We start from the raw sequence: 24,600 nt of genomic DNA, 5'->3' as shown, positions 1-24,600 counted from the left end.
GTACCTAGTTCTGTACCTAGTTTGTACCTAGGTGTCTAGTGTAGTCTCTTAATCTTTCATGTACTCTTGAATCAGTTTTTTCATTATAAATAAAAGATTATGAGAGGGGTCTCTTAAGCCTTAAAAATGTATTCCCTTTTTTAATCTTAAGTTCGCATCAGAGCGGGTTGATCTTGCTTTGTTTGTCTCTATCATCTTTGGCATAGTTTTTGCCGCCATTCACTGTCTGCTGTTGCTGTGTGCCACTGGCCACCATTGTCGGCCGTTACAGTTTTCGTCAGCAACCACTGAATTTGAGTTCCTCTTTGACAACAGCCAACCACGCAGTTGTGGAACCTAATTCTTGCTGTCTCTGTTTTGGCCTTCAAAGCTTTGTTCCATCACGGTTCGAAGTCATCCTAAGGCTTTAGTTTTTCCTTATTGTTTTTGTCTTCTTGGTCAACAATGACCAATGGAAATGCTATTTCATTCTCTGAAAGCCCCTGCATTACTTCCTTGAAGCTAAAATTATCTATCATGGGCTGCATTGTGGTTCTTTGGCCAAAGACATCATGACCACCTTGAGCAAGATGGAGGAAGCCATGTGCCAGCTGGAAAAGCTAAACAATGAAAAAGCGGATTTCCAGCTGTATGCCTTATTGTAGCATTATGTGGAACCAAGACTTCTGATGTCTCTTAGAGCTTTCAAAACATGCCACTCCTTTTAGAAGAAAGCTCAAAACATTTATGCCAATGATACCCAACGTTTCTATGATTTGCAAACAAGCTTGCATCTCTCAAAATGATTCACCATGATATGGTATCCTTCGTGACTGAAGTCCAATCAGCTTTGGAAGAACTCAAAATGTTCTTGGAAGTCTAATCTTTGGAGGAAATCAAAGATGTATGTATGTATGTGCTGTGTGTATCCTATAATTTTTTAATTTAGCCGTATCTCTGCGTCTGTCATTCCGTGTCTGGGCTTCATAGCATGGATGGCCTCAATCATATACCCAGCTCTAGTTGTGCCTCATCATGTTGTGGTTGCTCCATTTTTTTTTTTCAAGTTTTGTTTGATAGTGATGTGCTCAATTTCTGATTAAGAAAGCTCTAAAACTCTGCCACAAATGACAGCCACAATTCTCTGGTTTACTGCTCTGAATACCATTTGATAAGTTCTCAAGCACTGGAGGAACCCACCCACCCTTAAAGGCTTGCTTTTAGGCACTATAGAACCAAGCACATATGTATTCCATTTGAACATCCCATAGTACTTGATGTGGGACTTAGATATCCCATAATGCTCAAGTTACTAATACTGCATGGAGGTCAAGGATGGAAATTGATGTTGGAAGAAATTTTTGTTTGGCTAATGAAGCCTGAGAGCTGTCATGTTATAACTGGTATTCATACAAGGAATGAAAAATGGCCCCTATAATTTGTATATATAAATAATTGCTTGCTTTGCTTTCACTTTTGGTGTGTAACTCCCCACACCAACCGATGTTTAGCATGGCTTTGTTGACAATCCAAGCTGTTTTTGTTCTACTAAGCTAAATTTAGGCCTTTATGTGTGCAAAATATAATTTGATTGTTATTAAATTTTGAAAGCGGTTATTATTTCAACTAGGTAATTAATTATTAGGCATTTGTTGCCATCCTCTTTTTCCTCCAACAATAGCTTATATAGACATCTTTAGTTGAATAATGAGGCATACCTGATTCACATGCATTTCATTATTTCATTTATTTGGAACTGTTTAACTGTGACCAAATCTTAGTGCTCAGGTGTTTGCAATGTAAATGAACAATGTTCTGCTATCATGAATTTGACAGGACTCTGAAAATGAGGTCATTGACTCTGTTGGCTATTTTTGTTTTCTTTATAGAAAGTCTATTTTGTTTCTAAATTCGTATTCAGATATCCCAAGTTAAAAAATGGCAGCAGTTACGTTCATCTTTTATTCCTGTTGAAATATGATATTAGATAATGAAGGAGGTAAATAGGTTCTTGAATTTATATAGTGTATCCTGATGTGATGTCATAAAACAATGCTCACGCACTTATGCCTTTTATACTTCAAGTTAGATTGCATACTGAAATGCTAACCCTAATCAAAGGGTCAATTAACTTGCTGTAATTGGCTAAAGAAAATCCCTTTGAATAAGGATCCTAAATGATAGAATTTCTGAAAGTTAGGTAGCACAATGATATGTAAAATAATAAAAGTGAGCCTACCCTACTATTGTCATTCTCTTGTAAATAGTTTTTAGATGTTCCTAAATGTTTCCAAATTTCAGAGATTGTCATCGTTTAAGTTTAATGCTGGAAGTTCTTGATCAAGAAGCAGCAGCTCTTTATTCATTCAAATCACAAACTCAGAGGCTTGAAGCTCTTCATCAATTAAATCAGGAAGGTTTCTGTACTGCTAGCAACTGATGTTGCCAGTCGTGGATTGGATATTCCTACAGTTGACCTTGTTATCAACTATGATGTTCCAAGGTTACCTTTTCTTGTGCCAATTTCTTTACCTTCTTAATAGACATTTGAAGCATTTCAATTAGCATATTGCAACTATTCATCTCCAGGTTTCCACGGGATTATATTCATCGGGTTGGTCGAACGGCAAGAGCCGGTAGAGGTGGACTGGCTTTGAGCCTTGTCACCCAGGTTAGCACATGTTATATTTAATATTAAAGCTTGTATATTTGTTTGTTATTTGAATTGAAGTTTGCAAGTATTGAATTTGTACCTAATACCTAAGAATTTTTGTTTGTAATAAATTGTTAAATTTGAGAGGCCTGTTGCTTATGCAACATCACACTTGAGTGTTGATGTGGCGACTAAACTCATTTAATACTATAGTCGAGAGATACAACTTGTTATTCTGGGTAAAACCTAGGATTAGCACGTCATTCATTTTGAGTGAGCCATGGAAATGGGCATGACACAACCGTCCTCATTTGCCCAAGCTTGAAATCAACAATGTTACCATAGACAGTTATATAATTCAACAATTAAATTGATAATTTTTTGCATCTCTGAAAGTTATTAAAGTTGTCATTTCACTAATTTGACACTTAATGACCATTACCATCTAAATTTAGCTTAAAGGGATATTATGAATCTAACCAACTAAACTATAATACCTGCTATGGTTGACGTGAATTGGTTTCTGAGATTTATAGGGGGACCATAGGTACTTTTAAACTGCATGGATCCTGGGGTAATGCCCTAGGTTCTTCCTTTTTGAATTATGTTAGTATCTAAATCGGTACAATCTGTATCCCAGACATACCGATGTAAGTTTGTACTTTTAAACTTGATTGTGGGTGTTGTGCAAACCTTAGAAAAATGAGTTCATACTCTAGATAATTGCCTGCTTGTCTTGTGGATGGCAGTGTCTAGGATATCCTGATGTATAACCATTTTTAAGTGTGATGACATACGTTGTGTGGCCTCTGAATATTCATACTCTAGATAATTGCCTGCTTGTCTTGTGGATGGCAGTGTCTAGGATATCTTGATGTATAACCATTTTTAAGTGTGATGACATAGGTTGTGTGGCCTCTGAATATAAATAATTCCATTCTATTGGGAGGAGTTATTACTCAAACATATTCAGAAAATATTTGTTGATCTGTGGTTTTGCTGTGTTTTTTCGGAGGAAGTGTCTTAGTTTTTTCAATTGTTACTCATGTTCGTATAAATGAAATCATTTTAGGATTCTGATATTTTTATTTTTATTGCAAAGGTTTCCTTATTTGTTTGACATTTTCAGAATGATGTTGAACTTATTCATGAAATAGAAGCACTTATTGAGAAACAACTTGAAATGATTGAATACAAAGAAAGTGAGGCGCTTTCTCTCATGAAGAAGGTATGTTTTTGCTAGGCGATTTTTTGTTCTAATTATTGAATTATATATTTAATTTGTTTCCTTTTCTGTGTCTAAATAATTTTTGCATTTTCAATTATGAGCTATGTAAAGGTTTGGTTTTTTTGTTCTAAATTTCTATTTGACTTCTTAATTCTGTGATGTATTGTAGGTTTTCAGTGCTAAGAATGTAGCAGAAATGAGAATGATAGATGATGGCTTTGAGGAGAAAGCTAAAGAGCGGAAAAAACAGAAACTGAAAATGCTTGCAGAGAAAGGACTGTTGAAGAAAAATAAAAGGAGAAAAAGAAATAAAGAATTCTCAGAGCAAGGGAAAGAGGTATAAAACACCGAATATCTTCTTTCTCTTCCCGTTATTGACTGGCATAATTGGCCATTTTTCCAATCGACTTGTTTACTTTGATGTATTGTGTAGGTTTTCGGTGCGAAGAATGTCAAGGAAATGAAGATGGGTAGCATTGAGAGGGAAACTGTCAGACCTCGTAATTAAGCAACCAAACCCACCTGTCTAATCTCATTTATTACACCCAAAACCCTGCTCAGAACCATTTAAAGCGCACTTAGAAACCCCTTTGAGCGGCGCCAGGTGTCAATAAACGAGGATCCGAAAATCAGTTCGTGGGATGCAGGTGTCAGCAGGAGAACGGACGTTCGTTTTTAAACAAAACTGAACTTTTTGAAATCCGCGTCACTCTTCTGCATGCACCTTCTCCATTCCAAAAACTCTGACTTTCCATTTCTCCTCCTTCTCTCTAGAAAACTCTCCCTTCTCTCTACTGAAACTCATCCTTTCTCTTTTCCGTTCATCATTCAGAAACCATAGAAGTACTTCCGGCGTCGTAAGCTTCAATTTGGACCGAAAAGATCCAGATTTTGAAACTGGTAAGTTTCTCGACCTTAGCCGTTCGTCTCTGAATTACATGCAAAACCAAGTTTTGGTTGCATGCAAGATTATAATCTAAATTCTTCCTTATTTTTATGGTTAGACTTAGTCGGAGGAATTAAGAAAATCGTTGAGGGTAGAAAGCTGTAGTTAGACGAACCAAAATCCTACTCTTAGGACGTTCACCACTGATCCAGGTAAGGGAAGCTTATTCAGTTTAATTCTTGTGTATGTGTTGTATTGTATGAACGTTATATGAGCTGTATGAAGCATGAAATTGTGATATTTGATTTTTGGTATATGATTACGATTATGAGTTGATGTATGAGAAAAATGAAATGGACTATGATATGAGTAATTGAAAGTATGAAAGTTTATGCTGAGAAATGAGTTTAATGTAAATGAAACTTTGAATATGAATTTCCTATGATAATGAACGTTCGTCATTGAACGGTCCTTGACCGTTCGGTGCTGTTAGTAAACTACTTTGAATTGAATTCTTTCATTTGGAAAGATTTATAGTTGAGGACGAACGCCCTCTTGTATTAAGTGCTACGTTTGAGCGTTCGGCCAAACGTAGATGCCCTGAGTGTTATGTGAGAAGTTGAGAAACTTGTAAATATACATTCGTACACTTAGTCATTCTTAGAAACATAACTTTTCCATCTCTTATTATATGAATTTCTATTTCTATTATCAGTTCAAATCAGCGATGGGCTTGACCTAAAGCGTACGTTATGAGTGGCGCTCGGTCTTATACCGAACGCTCGTCCTTGTATTTAATTACCAAACGGGTGGAAATAGCGTTCGTCCAAATTTCAGTAACTCAGTGTACCACGTTCGGTCATTGACTGGCAGTCGGTTTATATAATTGAATTATTCTCGGTATGGTCATTAAATCGTCTTGAGGTATCTTTATCCATTTGGATTCGGCCTAGAGCCTTGGTACTTAACTTATTCTGAGTATTGATCGGATCGTTCTAGAGTCAGTTCATTCAACTGATTCGAGTGGTAATGACGTTCGTCATCTGATATGTGTCGGTTTTATTCTGTTCTAAAACGAGGATTTCTCGGTCTCGTTTTAAGGTTCGTCCTCGTTATGAAGAGGGCTGAACGCTCGTCAATTTATGTAATTGGAACGGAAGATGAAAATGATATTAAAGTGAAAAAATTATAAAGAATGAACAGTATATGAGATGAAATGATGGTTGTGGATTTTGAACGAGCGTTCCAGGGAGGAACGACTCTTGGATGGTTATGAGAAATTGTAAAGTATGAATGTGGACAAAGCTTAACTGACGATTCATCCTGATGTTCCGTGAGTGCTCGTCCTCAAGTAGAGGGGAGTATGTCATGGGAACGGCAGGAGGTTTTAGTCCATAACTGTACTTTGGACGGAACGGACTAACCTCGGGTGGTAGCTGAGAATTCCAGCTATTCCACCTGGGTGCACGAACGTCGTAGCTACACAGAATTCATACGGTCCGGACAGTCAGTCTAGTATCAGGAATTGATTGAGTTAAGGAATTGGTTGATTTAAAGGAGTTATTGAATTATATGTTGGAATGTATTTGATACGTTTGATGTGCTGTGAAATGCATGATGTTACTTGAATTAAATTCAATAAGCTTACCTTGTGTTTCATTGTGTTGTCTCGTCGTTGTACGTCCGTCTTGTAATTGCAATGATCATCCGTGTGGATGTGAGCATATGGAGAGGCGTTGCTTGAGGAGACGCTTGAAGAAGGAATCTTAGAAGAAGAAAATCTCGTTGATGTTGAAGTGAAGGCCGAACAGTAGTACGTTCGGTTATCTGTTTAGTTTAGTTATTAGAGTGTTGTATTAGAGCGACCCTTCCCTTTTTGTTTAATCTGACCGTTCGGTATTTCTGTTTTGTAAACCGTTCGGTCAGGTATGCTGAGATTGATCATCTTTATTTGTAACTCGCTTCTTGTAAGGCCGTTCGGCCAGAACCTGTGCTTTTGTTTAATTTAAGACTGATTTGGTTTATCATTAAATGTAATTAATTCTACTATATGGTGTTTACTGTATTTTTGGGATGTTACAGAAACAAAAACTAGTGCTAAAAGAAAAAGGTTTGTTAATGAAAAAAAGTTAAATCAAAGAAGTAAAGAATTTGCACAGGGGAAGGAAAAAACAGAAAAAAAGAGAATAGAGGCATCAGCTGATATAGCAAACTCCAAAGAAAAGGGGTAAGAAGTACATTAGTATATTTAAGTAAACGATGATTTCTAATTATGGAAAGAAAAGAGCTTAAAATCAAAAGCCGAAAGAAAAGAGAGGTATCCCGGATAGGGTGGACGTAGAGAACCTAAAGGTATTTTGGTAAATGGTTTGTTATTGTATTCGTGTCTTCCTGACTGTTTGTAGAGGTGAGATTAAACACATCTAGGCAATATTCTTCCTTTGATTTTGAGCTCTGATTTTGCCTCCTTATTTGTTTAATTTGAGGTGAAAAAAGATCAAACAACTGAATTTGAACCTGATGAACATTCCTAGCCGTTGAGAAGCAGGGTGTCATCAATCAATTTTGTAGCCAATTAAATACGTTGCTGATTTAGCTTCTGAAAATTGTACAGGTGGAACATAATTGTCATATTTTATGAATTCAATTGTTTTATTAATGTGTTGATCCTTTGTATTTGGCTTTTTTAAGCAAGTTCGTAAGTTCAAGTTTGTGAATGGAAAAACGTGAGATGGTGGACATTTTATCAAAGGTTTTTCTCAGCATTATATCATTTATTGCAGATTTTGGGAGGATGAGGTGAAAACAATGAATAGGATGGCTAATAGTAAAAGTGACTAAAATAATCTATCCATTGAAGTGCTGGAGGTCAAGGGAAGAAAGCCATTAAATGACTTGTAAAGTGTTTTTATGATAATTAATGTTTTAGAAAAATGGTAAATGATGATTATGTTCCAAGGGAAGTTTTTGTATTTGGAATCAAGAAAAATCGTTTATGAATTAATACAGATTTAGTATTTCGAATTTATAATTCAAATGTATTATTTATTTTGTAAAAGGAGAATAGAGGGGGAGAAAAATAAAGAGATTCTGGTGGTGAGCTGGAAGAAGAAGAGGCTTGATAGAGAAGGGACACCAGTGGAGGAAGAAGGAAAAGAGAGGTGTGCCTATAGAAGAGGAAAACATTGAAAAACAAAAATAGAATATGATTTGAATTTTGACACAAAATTAGAATAGATTTTGTCTCAAGTTTTGATATATATTAATTTAAAATTTAATAAATAAATGAATATAGTTGTTTTTAATTTAATTATATAATTTTTTTTTGACATGTTAAATATGTATTATGTTAAATTTATCTTTTAATTTGTTTATGACATTAAATTAAAAAGATTATATTAATTTATTTTAAAGTTTGGAGAAAATGTATTAAAGTTTTGAATAAGTATAAATTTTAATTTTATACCAAATTTAGAAATAAAATATATTTAACTAAATAAAAATGAAAATAATGAATTATTTCACAACTCTTATAAAAGTTGAATTGTATAAGTGTGTGTGATTTGGAATTTGGTAATTCTTAGAAACTTTACATAAATAATATTGCTTATGAATTATAGCAGGTGTAAGATCCTCTAAGATCCTCTATATATATATATATATATATATATATATATATATATATATTTTAGAAGATGGGGTCATTCAATTATTGAATTTGTAAGAAGCACAATTATTGTTTAGAAGCACCAGCCGCCCCATAGAAAGAAGTTGATTATTGTATTTGGCAAATGGAGAGCATCACAATTGTCATTTTTGTCTTCTTTTCAAATGATGGTGCATTCATTTTGTTCAAGTAGAAAGTGGAAGTGCAACTTTAAGATATTGATTTTCCTTAGCCTTTAGGGAAAAGCATAGAGGACCCCTTGCTTTCATTTTTCACCGTCCAGGGAGCATAACACGTAGGAAAGCAAGACTTGGCTAAAAAATTATGCACGGAGGAAATCAAAGGAGGAAGTTTTGGTCATCAAAAGAAGAACAGAGTCCAGCACGTATCGAAAGTGAAAGAAGCCAAGGTACTGCAAGTCTTGTGAAGATTAATTTAAGATCTACAAAGGAAGTCTTCAAGAGGTAAGGGGAACTAGATCTGTTTCTATATATTGTAGAATAATATGTTTGATGAATAATTTTGTGTCTAGAGTATCCTTCTTTGATATGAATCCGTATGAGTGATTGTAGAATTATACTGTTGTAAAATCTGGGGAAAAGAGAATAAAAATGGTGCTATGGAAGTCTGGTTGCGATTCTGCAGAACGCGAAATAAATAACGTTCGGTCGTTAGTATTACCATTCGGTTAGGACTAAATCGATACCGTACGGTTGAGTTTTAGTTTAATACCGTTCAGTTAAGTGTTGATCTATTACCGATTGGCCATGTGGTGATCGTTAGCATTCGATCTTGATCAGGTATTCTCAGGTTTTGATCGTTAGCGTTCGGTCTTGGTCATGTATTAGTGATCGTTAGCGTTCGGTTTTGATCATGTACTCTAAGGTAGCAATCGTTGGCGTTCGGTCTCGATGATGTTTACTCTCAGTGATCGTTCATAGGTAGCGTTCGGTTCTTGATGATGTTTGTTCTCAAGTAGTGCTCGTTCATAAATAGCGTTCGGTCTTGATGATGTTTGTTCTCAGGTGGTGTACGTCATAGGTAGCGTTCGGTCTTGATGATGCTTGTTCTCAGGTAGTGATTGTTCATATATAGCGTTTGGTGTTTTAGTATTGAGTCTAAGTGCTCGATTTTAACGTTCTTACAAATAGTGTTCGACCTAACGGCATTCGGTCTAATATAACGTTTGGTGTTTTAGCGTTCAACCTAGGTGCTCGATCTTAACGTCTGTCCAAATAGTGTTCGACCTATAAGTGTTCGGTCTAATATAACGTTCGGTGTTTTAGCGTTCAGCCTAGGTGCTCGATCTTAGCGTTCGTCCAAATAGTGTTCGACCTAATGGCATTCGGACTAATATAACGTTCGGTGTTTTAGCGTTCAACCTATGTGTCCAATCTTAGCGTTCGTCCAAATAGTGTTCGACCTAATGGCATTCGGTCTAATATAACATTCGGTGTTTTAGCGTTCAATTTAGGTGCTCGATCTTAGCGTTCATCCAAATAGTGTTCGACCTATTAGTGTTGGTCTAATATATATAGCGTTCGGTGTTTCAGTGTTCGGCCTAGTGCTTGATCTCTTAGCGTTCGTCCGAATAGTGTTCGACTTAATGGCATTCGATCTAATAGCGTTCGGCCTAATAGTGCTATTAGATTGATGTTGATGATTAATGTGATGTTGAGGAATATGAGTATGGTATGAGTCTCGTGGAGAGATTCATTAGTGTTATGGTATTTATGTATATGTTGATGTTGAGGGTCCCGTAGTTGGAGATTATCCTGATACTCTAATAATCATCCAGTTTCAAGTAGAGAAGGATGAATTATGTGGTGAGAGGAGGAGGAGGTCCTGGTCTATGTGCCGGTTTTGGACATAGTGAGGGGACTAACCTTGTGAATGGTATGAAGTATTTTGGAAGTGTAATTGTAAGAAGAAGTAGAAGTCATTACAAGTGCATAACCTCTCGTGACCGCTCATCAACGTATCATCCGGATGAGTGTCTATTGGGTACTGTAGTGTTTATTGAGTACTGTGGAACGAGTGTCCAATTGGAATTGTGGTACGATGGTATGAAGCTGTCTGACTTAATTATTATATGATGTTTGTATTGAAGTAATTATGCATGTTTTTATAAATGATTTATTGCATGTTAACTCACCCTACTTATTTGTGTTTTTGTGTTTGGATTTGTGCGATGATCGTATAATTCGTTATACGGGAGCAGATGAAGGAATGCCGTCTCACTCAGTGTCAAGGAAGGGAGGGATAGAAGGACTCAAGTTATAGTTTTATAGTTGAAATCTGAGCCAAAAAAAATGTAATGCTACAATGCATAATTTACTAATTTTCAAGTCTGAGAATTTTGGGATGTTACAAGGAGTTAGAGAATTTGCTATAATTATTAGATGATTGTATTTTTAATAAATTATTTTAGGAAAATATTTTAAATAAAAAAGGTAATAACACATGTTTTTATATTAGTTTACTCAATTCTGAAATATGTTTAGTCTTTTTTAAAACTTTTGAGAAGTTTCACTAATTTTATTTAAGAGTACAATCAAGTAGAAACTATACATCAAGTATTTTAACCACTCATGGTTCCCCTAATCATTTCTGACTAGTTCGAGTTTAACTACTCCCAATATCAATCCTAATCAATCTTGATTATAATGAGTTTATCCACTCATAGTTTTCAAGTATTATAACCACTCTTTGTATACATTGAGTATTGTCAACCACTCTTGGTTTCCTAGTTAATCTTGACTAGCTCAATAGAAGTGTTTAAATATAAACACAATCTGTGTTTGATTACAAATACAAATTTGAATAACTTGTACGGAGAGGATCAATACAATACAATCTGTGAACGTATGGGATTCTTCCTTTTATGTTGAAGAACATCAAACTATATATGCTTTGAGGTAGAGTAGAGATATTGTCTTATGATACTTTTTGAATATGTTCTCTTTTTCCCTTTCCTTTTCTCTCTCTTCTATTTTCACCTTCTTCAACTTCAATGAATCTTCTTTATATAATCCTCTTGAGAAATGATCGTTGAACATATAATTGACTTCTGGATAGACTTCATAGGCTTTTTAGGCAGCTAGTTAAATTCAGGTCTACGTTATAGCAAAACAGTGCTTTCATTCAAATGTAGCTTGTACGACCTTTTAGTGCAAAGATTGAGGAAACATTTTAAGAATTTCTTTTTATCACTTAACATTTTTTGTCCTTTGTGTGACGCTCTTGAATAAAGTTTTAGTATTGACATTACCTGTACAAATAACAAGAACAAATCATGCAAGCCAAAAGGTAATTTTTCATACAACATTAAATGTTTTAAACGTTGATGATCGTTAAGCATGTTGCGTGTTCAAAATATTCTCACATCTTAGCATGTTTTAATAAATGTATTGTTCGAAGGCAAATAGTTTGGTATGTTATGATATGATCTTTTAAGCCTTTTGTTTCAAAATGATTGTCACAACCGGAATCGCGACGGGACGACGATCCAAAAAGAAACGGGTTTCAAAAAGAGATTTTGGAGTCGCCACCATAGTTTATTTTGGAAAACTACGGAAAAACCATAAAATAATAAGACACGGTCCGCGAAAACCAGATTCTAGGTTCGGGAGTCGGTTACGTGTAGGGAAGGTATTAGCACCCTACAACGCCTGTCCTAAGGCAGTACCTTTAACTAAATACGCAAGTATGATGTGGTTTTCAAAATGTTTAATTATCCCTAAAATAAAATTCTAAATAAACAAAATATATATTTTTTAGTTTTTTTGGGCCCGACAAGGATTGACCTTGCTCCTACGTATTCCTAGTCAGAATGAGAAATCAGGGTTACGTAGTTCTTTTGGAAACTGCTTGAAAATTTTGTTTGAGAGTTTTGTTTGAGAAATTGATTATGGATAAATTTGGACTTTTGGGGAAGTGAACCTGACAAGGACTGACCTTGCTCCTACGTATCTCCACTTTTGATGGAGAATCAAGGATCACGTAGTTCTGGTTGAGAGATTGTTTGTTGTTTGAAAAAGCCAAATATTTTTAATTTTTGAAGATTTTATATATTTTTTGATATTTTCGAGAAAAAGAAGGTAATGAGTACTAGGCCGACGCAGACGGTCACACGAGTACTCATACCTTTAGAATGATATTTAAATATTTGTAATTATTTTTTTAAAAGAGAAATAACGATATTAAGCACTAGGACGATGCGAACGATCACACGAGCACTCATATCATTATCTACTTCTTTAGGAAGACTTGAGAGTGTCGAGTGTTAGGCTGATGCGGACGATCGCACAAGCACTCATACCATTATTTAAAATTTTTGATATTAAGGATATTAAGTACTAGGCTGATGCAGACGATCGCACGAGCACCTATATCCTCATTTAATATTACGTAAATAAAAGAGAAATGTATTGAACACTGGGACGATGCGGGCGATCACACGAGTGTTCAACCTTTAAAACGTATTTTTGTAATTTTTTATTTAAGAAAGAAGAAAAGGTTTCTAGCACAAGGACGACGCGAGCGGTCATACGTGTGCTTAACCTTTAAAATGTATTTTTGTATTTTTATAAAAGAAAGAAAAAAAGGTTTCTTAGCACAAGGACGATGCGAGCGATCACACATGTGCTTGACCTTTAAAATATTTTATTATTATTATTATTGTTTTTAGAAAAAGAGAAGAAAGGTTTTAGCACAAGGACGATGCGTGCGATCACACATGTGCCTAAACCTTAAAAATATATTTTTATATTTTTTTATAAAAGAAAGAGAAAAGGACGATATTAAACACTAGGCAGATGCGGACGATCGCACGAGTACTTATATATTAAAAAATCATTTTTTATAATTTTATAATTTTATCTTCTTTTCTTTTTTTACTTTATAATTCATCTTTTTTAGGGTATTTAGAGTGCAGTAAATAAACTAACCCAAAGAATAAAAATTAAACACAAGATGTAGGAGTGAAGTTATCATAAAAGGGGTTACATGCAGTAAAACATAATAATTAAACAAATAAAATAAAAACAAGAAAAGCCCAATAAGAATAGGAGTTCAGAGATAAAAACCAGGAATGCAACTCGAAATTTCTTATCCACTATCCAAACCTCCTTTTCTTTTTTGTAGAAACGAAATGGGCTTCAGCCCAAATGGAAGGGGTGTCAATAGGAATTGCTTCTCAGTAGGAAGAAAAAGGAAGCAACCCACGCCAGGCCCACGGCCTCTTGACCCCAATCAGAAACCATTAGGGGGGTTCCCCCAACTTCATCTCATTTTCCCATTCAGAGACCTTGCACGCTTAGGGTTTTCCTCTTCCGCATAGGACCAAAGGAGGCTTAGGGGCGTCACCTCCGCAATCCGCACACTGGCCGCCTCCGCCAGACCGGCCGCCGCCAGCCACAAACCCGGGCGCCACTCTTGCGCTGATCGCCGCCACAGACCCCACTTGTTGCCGCGCCAAGCTTTCCCCTCTCTGCGTCGCGTCTGTCTAATTGGCAAACGTCGCCTCCGATGCCACACTGACGCGTCCCATGACTGGCCCAGAAACGCCACTGGCGACAAGCGCTACCGTTGGAAGCATTGTCGCCCTCCACGGGTCTCCTCACCGGTCTCTTCCCTTTGTTTCTGTGCTTTGTATTTTGGTGCTAGCAATGAAGGTGACGAAGCTTAGGGATTACTTGTTCTCTTGTTGTGCTGAACAAATGAAAGATGAGTTGATGATGAGGAAGGTGTTTGTTCAAACTCACGGTTGCTTGCTATGGAGGCAAGGATGGTTCGAAGAGTAGGATGAGGATGGTCCGGCCAAATTGAAAAAGGATTGAAGGGTTCACAGTGGTTTAGTCATTTCTGGTTTTGTGATTTTCTTCTTGCAGGTTTGAGTGGATAAACAAAGATGCCTGTGAAGTGATGGCAGGGAGGTATGATTGATCTCGGGTGTTGGAGATGAAAATGAAGAAGAAAGGGATGAAGATGATAGGTGCTGGCCGTGGGTGAGACAAAGGTTGGAGTGGGCAGAGGCTAGGAAAATGAGGGAATGATGATGAAGGTTGGGGTGGTTACGGGTGTGTGGAGCAGAGGGATGGTGGAGAGCAAAAGGGCAGGAGGAACGATTTCCCCTTTTTTTCTTTTTCTCTTTTTTTTTTTTTAAAAACTAAATAAAAATACAGTCAAATAAACTAATATAATAATATAAAACGAAATGATATATATAGTAAAATAAAATTAAAATAAGAAGATAAAATGAAGTAAAATAACTTAATAATAGTAAAATAAAATAGAATAACCAAGAAAGACAAAAAGGATAAAATAATAAAATATAATAAAGTAAACTAATAAAATAATATAAAATAAAAAATAAAAATAAAGAAAATAGAAATAAGGCAAAATAAAAAGAGACCCATTATTTAGTCAATCCGGACGAAATTGGGTGTTGACAATGATGTCTAGCCTCAAGTACATCGTTTAGACATGTTTAAAAGAGCTTCTTTTCATATGCTATAACTTTTGTTAAAGTGTTAGATATTTTGTTGAAAATTTTATAGCGTTTGACACCACATGTACCTTGTGCCTTGGATATGTTCGAGATATCAGATAATTATGCATCTTTGATAACATTTAGTGTGTTATTTTGATATCCTAGATAGCTTGTTTTGACAAACACTTGATGACTTTCCATATTTGTATATTTAACTTTTAAGCATCAACGATTATATAGATTGTGTTTCTATTGTATTTCATTTAAAGAGAGTTAACTTTAAGCATTATATTATTTATGTTTATCTTGTTCGATATACTAGATATATTTCATCCAATATTATCCTTTAGTACATGTCATCACTATACATTATATCTTATGATCAATATTTGGTCGAGTGTTGTTTGTTAAGCTTGAAAACATAGGTTGCTAGACAATCTAGTTTTTTTAAACAATCTTGTATCAACAAATCTCTTTTCTTCAACGAAACCTAGGTCATCTTCTCTTCCACCTAAAAACCTAGTTATTGTCACCGACGACGACAATAATAGTTGGTGACTTTGTAACCGTTGGTGGTGCACCTCCTTCCTCACCATCCATACAGTGTAGCATTTTTATTCCCTCTATTTATGGCCATCTTCTCTATCAAAGCAAAGCAACTTAGCCCTAAAACCTTTGACCAAATTCGTTGCCTCACGATGTGCCTAATAACGTCGCTTGCACTGTCAACAACACTCCCCTTTCCCATCTTTTTGCACACACTATCTTTGTCTTCCCCAACTTGAGATCTGAAGCAGCGTCTCTTTTTCATGGCACCCCATCAGTATTGATGGCATACCCCTAGGCATGCCCAAAACAAATTCAAGATTAGTTGAAGTCATAGATGATGATTAAATATGTTTTACGTATTTATAATATATATATATATATATATATATATATATATATATATATATATATATATATATATATATATATTAAAATACATTTAACGTTGAAATTTTATCGAGTAATTGATATTTTTAACTGAAAAATTAGAAAATTTAATATTTTAAAATAATTAATAAACTGTTATTGTTCGAAGAGTCTTCGGCCGAGTACATATTAGATCATGTACTTGAGATGTTCACGAATACAGAGTAAAACACAAGCAAAGTTTTAAATTGATTTGAATGGAAAGATTTTTTTGAAATATATGTAAAGTTAGAATTTCAAATTGCTAGAATTTATATTAGACTTAAATATTTAATCTTATTATTTATAAATAATTATACAAATTAAATTAATGTTTTTTATATAAATATTTATTTTATAAAGCATTAATGAGAGTATGAATTTTATAACGTCCTGAAAACAAAATTGAAAAAAAGAAAAGTGTTAAAAGGAATGACTCCAAAAGGACATGTTTTAATGAATAAATAATAAATATTCAAGTATTCTCTATTAAATTTGATTGATGCATTAAATAGTTGCACAACTTATCATAAATGCCTATTTTAATCAACGTCATAAATTCAATACAATTTGTGATTGAATAATTTTCCTACATAATACATAAGAATGAAACATTTTTTCAAAATTGCAAGAAATTATTGAGAAAAGATGATCTCAATCTCCAAAATTGGATTGATACTTTCTTTGATTTTAACAATACTTTCTCCTTTTCCATTGAAAGGAAGTGAGGGTGGAGTTGTAGAAGGTTATACTTTTCCTCCTGACAAAGTAGATATTCTAATATACAATTTTGTTTCAAAGAACTTGACAATTCATTGCAAAGACAAGCATCATGATCTTGGGATATACACATTGAATTATGAGGAAGCTTATAAATTTAGTTTTAAACCTAATTTCTTGAGGAAGGTTACTTTGTACTTTTGTAGTTTTAAATGGGTTGGAGGAAGTCATTATTTTGATATTTATAATGAAGATAGAGATGATTGTAGTCAATGTGCATGGACGATATTCAAGAAAGGACCGTGTAAACATTATCCTAACTATGATGTTTGTTTTAAGTGGGAACATTAGAAAGTACCTCTCTAAGATGGTTTCCCAAAACTATAGAAATTATATAATAATATAATAAAATAAATGAGAGAATTTTATGACATAAATGTTTTGATGTTATTATTTTATTCCTATTTTACTTTTGTTTATCTTATTTTATTTATTTTTTATCTAATTAAATAGATACTTATACCTTTTTTTTAATATCAACATCAAACAAATCAGATAATCTCAATTAAAGTTAATATACATGTAAAAAAAACATATATAAGTATAAAATTACTACTAGTTTCCTTTATTTATTCTAAAATTTTGGACTCATTATCTGATATGATGTTCCAAAAACATGAAGAAAACTTATATTAATGTTCTTAGCACATATTTATAATCATAATAGAACAAAGATTTTTAGAGAACTAGTAAAATTGCATACATGATTAAAGAATTTCATGCAATCAATATTAACTAAAATAAGATAGAAATTGTACTTATTCTATTTGAAAAATTGATTGGTTAAACATCTTATTCATTGAAAGTGTGCTTTGATCTAAAAAGAGATAAAATATGAGTTTAAAAATCTCAAAAGATAGTAGAAAATTTCTAGAGAAAAGATCGTAGAAAGGTAGAGAGTTTTATAAAAAGAAAACTTTTTTATAATAGAGTTTTTTTATGTTTAACATCTTTTAATAATAAAATATTAAAATGTCTTAACTAATTTTTAAGTTTTCACAATAAATAAGATATGGATGATGAATGATTATATTATGGTTATGAAATATATATATATATATATATATATATATATATATATATATATATATATAAATGATTATTAAATTTTTTAAATAATTAATTCAAAGTAAGTGTTAACTCGATAGAGAAAATTTGAATAACAAACATGTAGTAGATACGATTAATGTTATTAAAAGAAATTAGAAACAATTATATTATATTATGAATTACTAATGTCTTTTGTTGTATTTTATTCAAAATGAGTATAAATTAAATTTAAATGATGAATAGTTAAAGATGTAATGCAGTTTATTTAATTAACTATACACACTTAGTTTAATTTGAATAAGAACGAATGTAAATTAAAATTTAAAAGTTATTAATTGGAAGTAATTAATTTATAAAATCAAAAAGAATATTTAAACCATTTTATTAATAACATTTAACAGAATTACATGATTTTAAAAATACTTAAAATTTTAAAATCAACTTTACACATTAATTTTTTTTAATTAATTTGTTTCAATTTCAAATAAAAAAATTAAGATCATTTTGAAATAAGAGTGAATAAAATATTAATTACTTTAATATATATAAATATATAATATAAATGTCATTACAATTATTTACTTTAATCCACTTCTCTTTCTCTATCCTTTCTTCTCTTCTCTGCTTCCGTTCCCTACCAATGTCCTCAACGAGGTTCGGATTCTTCTTCTGCCATTGTCAAAGGCTCTTCCCAGCACCATCTTCTTCTTCTTCCTTTGCTTTTTCACGCCCAAGACTCCTCTCTACCACTCCATATCCTCTCCAATATGAACTCATTATCAACCGTCCATCTTACCCTCGCCCACCAACTGTTCGACCAATTGACTCACCCGAACCGGACGACCCAGCTTCCGAGACTCGCCCCCAACTCGACAAGGCCCAGAGGAAGTACTATAACAAGCGGAGGAAAAGGATGTACGGCTCCGATTCCGACCAAGAGGGCGCTGGGCGCCGTGACGAAGGGTTCGTGGAGTTGAAGCCCGAGGTGGTGGAATTCCCCACGCTGCACAAGAGGGAGGAAGAGTTGTACTTCCACGACGCGTTTACGTATCCCTGGGAGAAGGACAAGCATTACAAGATGGTTTATCAGTTGGAGAAGAAGTACTTTCCTGATCAGTCGCTTGACAAGGCCTTTCTCCAAGCGGGACAGTCAAATACCAATAGTGCAAATGTTGATGTTAAAGCAGATGGACGGGGTGAGGGTAGGAAGAAAGATGTTGGGGTGGATGAAAAGTTGGTGTTTTTTGAGGGAAAAGAGAAGGGCGAGGGTGAGAGTGGAAGTAGAGAACTGAAGGAGAAGAAGGTTGAGGAGTTCTTCAAGGATTTGAAGAAGGTTCCTGGTAGTAACAAGGATGTTCAAGTTGGAGAGCCTTTTCTTTCGTCAAGGAGGACTGGTCTTCCTCCCGTGTGGGATAGTCCGCATGGCACTGTGGTTTTGGTCAACAAACCGAAAGGTCAACTTAACATTACACATTATATTCATTCATTTCTTTGCTTCACTATGAAACTGGAGTTAATTGTGCGCTATGAAATGCTTGTTGTAAAATGCATGCAAGTTTTATTCTGGGCAGAGGAGAAACTATTACATGGTTTTGGACTCAGTGAAGAAGAAATTATTATATATCTAAAACTACCATAGTCATTACAAATCTAATCTGTCGAAGACATAACATGTAATAAGTGTGGACCTATGTCATTTAGAGATTGGTGAGGACTATGGATACGTGGTTCAATCAGACCATATAATAATTATTCAGGGCGGGGGGAGTATGGTTGATGCTCACGAATGAAAACATAGTGCAGTAGTGCTAATGAATCATGTAGTCTAAGATTCATTATTTTTGTGGTGTCATATTTATGGATCTTGCAGGGTTAGTTTTATTTAAGTTTCTGTTTATATATATATATATATATATATATATATATATAATATATATATATATATATATATATATATATATATATATATATATATATATATGCAGTTTTGTTTTTTCTCAAATTTCCATTTATAAAAAACTTTGTAACTTTGAAATTTATTAAAGAATAGATATATTTTTGCCTGGCAATGAAAATTGAACTGCCATGTAACTCTTTTGCAGGTTGGACTTCATTCACGGTTTGTGGAAAGCTGCGTCGCCTTGTCAAAGTGAAAAAGGTTCTTTCCGCCGCATGTCTTTACTTTAGTTTGCTTCTCTGTGATGACTAATATATCTGATTTACAGGTAGGTCATGCTGGGACCCTTGACCCAATGGCTACTGGTTTATTGATTGTGTGTGTTGGCAAAGCAACGAAACTGGTAGACAGGTGATTGAAAATTTTAAAGTTTCCTGTTTAAGTACTTAGTAGTGTTGCCTGTTTCACTATCTTATAATTTTTATTTTGGTTGAAATGTTTTATCTGAGTAACTTTTCTGGACACTTGAACTTCTCTGTTTCAGATATCAAGGAATGATTAAGGGTTATAGTGGGGTTTTCCGCTTGGGGGAGGCTACTTCAACATGGGATGCTGACTCACCAGTGAGTTTAATTTAGTTTTCTCATCATTATGAACCAGAAAAAAAGTGTACTTTTGCCATCAATGGAACAACATAAATTCATGTATAATAACCTTTTCAGCAAAAAAGTGAATAACCTTTTTGTGAATTGAAGTTTAGAACATTTTGTCTATATTGCTTTGGCTGCAATAAGAATCAGTCGATCTTGAAACTTCAGCAAATCATCCAACCCCAAAGAACGTCTCAATTTAGTAGGTTGATCCATCAGGAGAGAGATAAATAAATAATGACTTCTATTTTTAAAGTGCTGCTTAGCATGGAAACCTTGAATCTTTTACAAAGAACACAACTACTAGCCTGCCCTCAACTTGTGCTGAAAGCCCGTATGTGCATTGTTAAAATTGAGATACCTGTTAGCATGGATTCAAATTCGGCAACCATTAAGCAGTTTGTTATGCAAAATAATAACTATTTGATCGATGTATGTCTATATTTATGTTTAAAATCTCACTTTGAACGAAGCATGTCTGAATATTGTATTTGCTGTTTGAAACTTGAACAATGTTCAAGCGTGGAGTGTTGAACGCATGTCATTTGATGTGACTCATTAGTCCCGATGATGGAGAATTAAAACTTGTATTTAATATGACAGTACATTTTGTTTAACTTTAAACCATTTGCAATATCTTAACTGATAATCCAACTTAATTTGTAGGTCATTCAACGTGAGCCATGGGAGCATATCAAAGATGAGGATATAAAGAGGAATGCTTTGTCCTTTTGTGGGGAGATCTGGCAAGTTCCTCCTATGTTCTCAGCTATTAAAGTAAGAACTTTTGCCATTCTTGAATTGTGCTTTGGGCATGGTGTTGAAGTATTTTTTTGCCTTATACGTCATTAGAATATTTGAGGTGTTAAATTTGTCTCTGATGTGTAATTGTTAATTGAGTCTACTTAATTTAAATAATTTTGGTGTAAAAATTTGCAACTTCATCTATTTGTAATAGTTTTAAACTCAGTTCAGTTTGTAATGCATCAATATTATCTGCGTCATGGTTCATTCGGAGCAGTTTAGCGCTGGGAAATTTTATCTTTTCTAAAGGTTTGTGAGAAAACATGATATCATTGTTTAATTCATATAAATGTCTTCACCAATTGGAAAAGAAAGACGTCTCTTCTTGTTGCTGTTGTGGTATTTTATTTTAGTTATTAAGGAAACTTGCTCAGTTCCTTACATGTTGTCACTACCTCTTCATAGGTTGGAGGTGAAAAGATGTATGAGAAAGCAAGGAGAGGAGAAAGCATTGAACTTTCACCTAGACGAATTTCAATTTTCCAGTTTGACACAGAGCGCAGCTTAAGTGACAGGTAGCCGTTTGGTAGCCTCCATTCTAAACTCCCTGCCCTTTCTGAATCAAGATTTAGCAGAGCCATTTATAACAGTTGAAATGAATACTGCTGGACAACAAAATAAATGCATGTCAGTGATCACCCAGAAAATTTTTTGCCATTAGGAAGTTAACAAGAAACCTGAAAAAATGTTGCCATTATCATTCTTGAAATCCAATCAAAGTTTAAATCTTCAACCTTTTATGCTCTCAATAATTTTGTTTACCGACCACGGGACAGTACCAAGAATTTGTCCACCAGCCAAAGGAAAAGGTTTTAAATGCTATAAACTCCTCAAAGTGGCAGGTTATACATAAGTCCTAAAGACTAGAAAAATGTTTTGAATACCTGGTTAAGGAAGATTGCTACTCTTTGAGCTCCAAATAAAAAACTCTATGGTTAGGAAGTTAAATGCTTCTGTGGCCTTTGAATCTATAACCAAACAGTTGTTTTGATCATAATAAAAAAATTTGCCAAGAGAGAGAATTCTCCTTATAAAGTATCTTTGGAAATTATCTGCTTTTAGAGTTTTAGCTGATTTGTTTTATTTTCAACCTACTATATCCGTGTTATATTATTTTTGCAGACAAAATTTGATTTTTAGAGTAACATGTTCCAAAGGGACATATATTCGGTCACTTTGTGCAGATTTTGGGAAGGCTCTTGACAGGTATTCGTTTATTATTCCTTTTCTTTACATTTCTTTCTCATAACAAGAACAACATGACTCAGTCATTACGAGAGCAACATGACTTGTAGAAATATTGTCAATCTCTTGTTATAATTTTCTTACCTCATTTATCCGTTGATTTAGTTTTCTTCTTGCCTGTATAATAGTCCATGATGATTTAGTCCTTTCATGCTAGATTTCATTTTATTCCTTAGTTGCTATCAGCAGAGACTCTATCCAACATGGTTAATTTAGTATCAAATATTTCAAATGAAGTCGATGTTTAAATTTTAGTCTGAAGTATTCAGTTGGTGCAAAAATGAGTATGGTCAGGTAGACGAGAAAATACTGTAATATCCTTCAACACCAAAGTTGAGTTGCTATTGTTGACCTATTGCTGTAATTTTGCAGCTGTGCCCATTTAACTGCTCTCCGAAGAGATTCAATTGGTAAGTGGTCTTCCCGTTGAGGTGACTTCCAAGAATAATTGTGTAAAAATGTTTATATGGTCCTCTTCTTATCTTCAGGGCAATATTCAGCAGACGATGCATGGGACTTTGAAGAGCTGGAAGAGGCTATCACTAAAAGCTATCTCTAACATCCTTGCCATGTTGCTCCCTCCCATGATAATGGGATTAAGATCCATGGCATGCTCTTCTTTTCGGGTAAAAAAATGCAAAATGCTTTAGGGGTTGCTTTGGTTTGATAAAATATTTTTTGATTTTCATTTTTTTTCTTTTCACTTTTAATCGTAAAGGATCTTATTTTTATTTTGTTTTCTGATTTAAAGACTTGCTTATGAAAGAAGCATTGAATACATAAAATGAAAACAGGAAACCATAAAAAATGTTTTTGTTGTTTCTTATTGTTTTCATTTTTCTCTATGCAAACTTTTGAAAACAGAATGGGAAAATGGGTTGTATTTAAAAGAAAAATTAAGAAAAGCTTTCACAAACTATGTATGACTCCTAATAAACAAAATGTCAAGCATGTATTCCTTTCTCTAAACTTTTTTTTTTGTAGTTTTAGAGTTCTTTCTCGACATATCAGGTATATAAAATCGAGAGCAATGTTCTGTAAAATTTGTTTTGTATTTGTATGGAGAAAATATTAATGCGCTGAAAAGAAAAATTCTAGATATGTGGTTTTGTAGATGAAGTGGCTTGGTCTAATGTATTAACTTTAAAAATTTTACTTGACAAAAGTAAATTTTTTTTACATTGTCATTTGATAAATAACTTCTTATCTATATTGCTTATTTTTGTTCCACTAGTGGAAATATAGTTTGTTAGTGTTATATGAATGAAATAGAGTAACATTAGTTTCAGTTATGCATAATTTTAATTATAGTTTCCATTGTATTGAGAAAGTGATATTGTGACATTATTTGGTGCATGTTTGGTCTGGTCGTGCATCCATGATTCACGTTTAAGCTATTTTGACTAGTTTTCATTTTTTAAATTCAAAACGTGGAGATTCTAGTTTCCTTATCTCCTTCCCTTTTCAAAAGTTCAAGCTATTTTTATTGCTAACAAAGTATTGTAGCTGTAACTAAATATTGACTCTGGTGTTGTTGACTCTGTACCTGAAATTTAACATAACATTGAAGTGGAGGATCCTAAAGTCCACATTTCAAATGTGTTATCTCACTCATGAGACATTTGTCTATAAACATGATTGGTTGGAGTTCTTCAAAATTCCTGGATGATATAAGTTTTTCTTCTTAAATCTAGGATGATAGATGAGCATGTGATTAATTTGGCCATATCAGTAGGACTACATAAGTGATAAAGTTATTTTTAAGTTTGTTTAAATCCATTTTCAGTAAATATAGTTTCTTGAATGTAGGAATTCTTAATCCCTATAAAAAGTTAATTGCATGTCTGATTTTCTACTTTTTTGAAATTTAACAATTTAAGTATGCTGTTAATATGTTATTTAGCTGTAAACATAAAATGTTTATGTGTTCTTCAATGGTAACAAGTGTTAAACCTTATCATGTTGATAATTAGATAGCAAAAGTGCAGTTCCAATTCTTCCCCAAAAATTATTGTCGAAATAACCAACAAATTAAATACAAGGACTTTGGAGGTGTTAAAAAACGTGAGATTTTGTGATTAATACAAAATGACAAATAACTTTTATTGTTCAATATCATTTTATATTAACTATAAAACATCACATTTCCTAATATATGAATACAAAAAAGCAATATAAGGAGACAAGATAACAATCAAGTGACATACTCAATAGAAAAAATTGAAATCTAAATATTAAATTGAAAAAAATAAAAATTTTGAATACCCAATAAATCAAAAAGATTTGATAAGGAATCAATTGAACATATCAAAAT

The 24,600-nt window shown here is 33.7% G+C and overlaps 1 protein-coding gene and 1 pseudogene across 2 annotated transcripts in view; both read left to right on the top strand.

Moving 5' to 3' along the window:
* LOC148199972 (DEAD-box ATP-dependent RNA helicase 36-like) overlaps nt 1–6,770 on the top strand; it is a 102,725-nt pseudogene extending 95,955 nt beyond the window's left edge. The window contains exons 7-10 of the transcript XR_015786098.1: nt 4,030–4,197; nt 4,294–4,360; nt 4,693–4,760; nt 4,865–6,770. The product of XR_015786098.1 is annotated as a DEAD-box ATP-dependent RNA helicase 36-like (transcript). The remainder of the gene's footprint in view (nt 1–4,029; nt 4,198–4,293; nt 4,361–4,692; nt 4,761–4,864) is intronic.
* An 11,499-nt stretch (nt 6,771–18,269) lies between these two features.
* Nucleotides 18,270–23,473, top strand: LOC148199971 (uncharacterized). The gene is made up of 9 exons (XM_088111243.1): nt 18,270–19,144; nt 19,793–19,848; nt 19,916–19,998; nt 20,132–20,210; nt 20,904–21,014; nt 21,447–21,556; nt 22,164–22,247; nt 22,659–22,696; nt 22,775–23,473. Exons 1-9 carry the CDS (start codon nt 18,331–18,333, stop codon nt 22,843–22,845), a joined length of 1,446 nt encoding a protein of 481 aa, XP_087967369.1. The 5' UTR covers nt 18,270–18,330; the 3' UTR covers nt 22,846–23,473.
* The last annotated feature ends 1,127 nt before the right edge of the window (nt 23,474–24,600 follow it).

This window comes from Vigna umbellata, chromosome 4 (assembly GCF_029865625.1).
Source record: "Vigna umbellata cultivar VRB3 chromosome 4, Vumbellata_1.0, whole genome shotgun sequence".
Taxonomy (NCBI): Eukaryota; Viridiplantae; Streptophyta; class Magnoliopsida; order Fabales; family Fabaceae; genus Vigna; species Vigna umbellata.
This window is presented reverse-complemented; position numbering and strand designations above follow the sequence as displayed.

Excerpts from the sequence above, each read along its gene's own strand:
- LOC148199971 (XM_088111243.1), top strand. The coding sequence starts at position 18,331 with ATGTCCTCAACGAGGTTCGGATTCTTCTTCTGCCATTGTCAAAGGCTC. Across the intron at positions 19,849-19,915 it reads GCCTTGTCAAAGTGAAAAAG|GTAGGTCATGCTGGGACCCT; the intron begins GTTCTTTCCGCC and ends TCTGATTTACAG. Across the intron at positions 22,248-22,658 it reads TTTGGGAAGGCTCTTGACAG|CTGTGCCCATTTAACTGCTC; the intron begins GTATTCGTTTAT and ends GTAATTTTGCAG.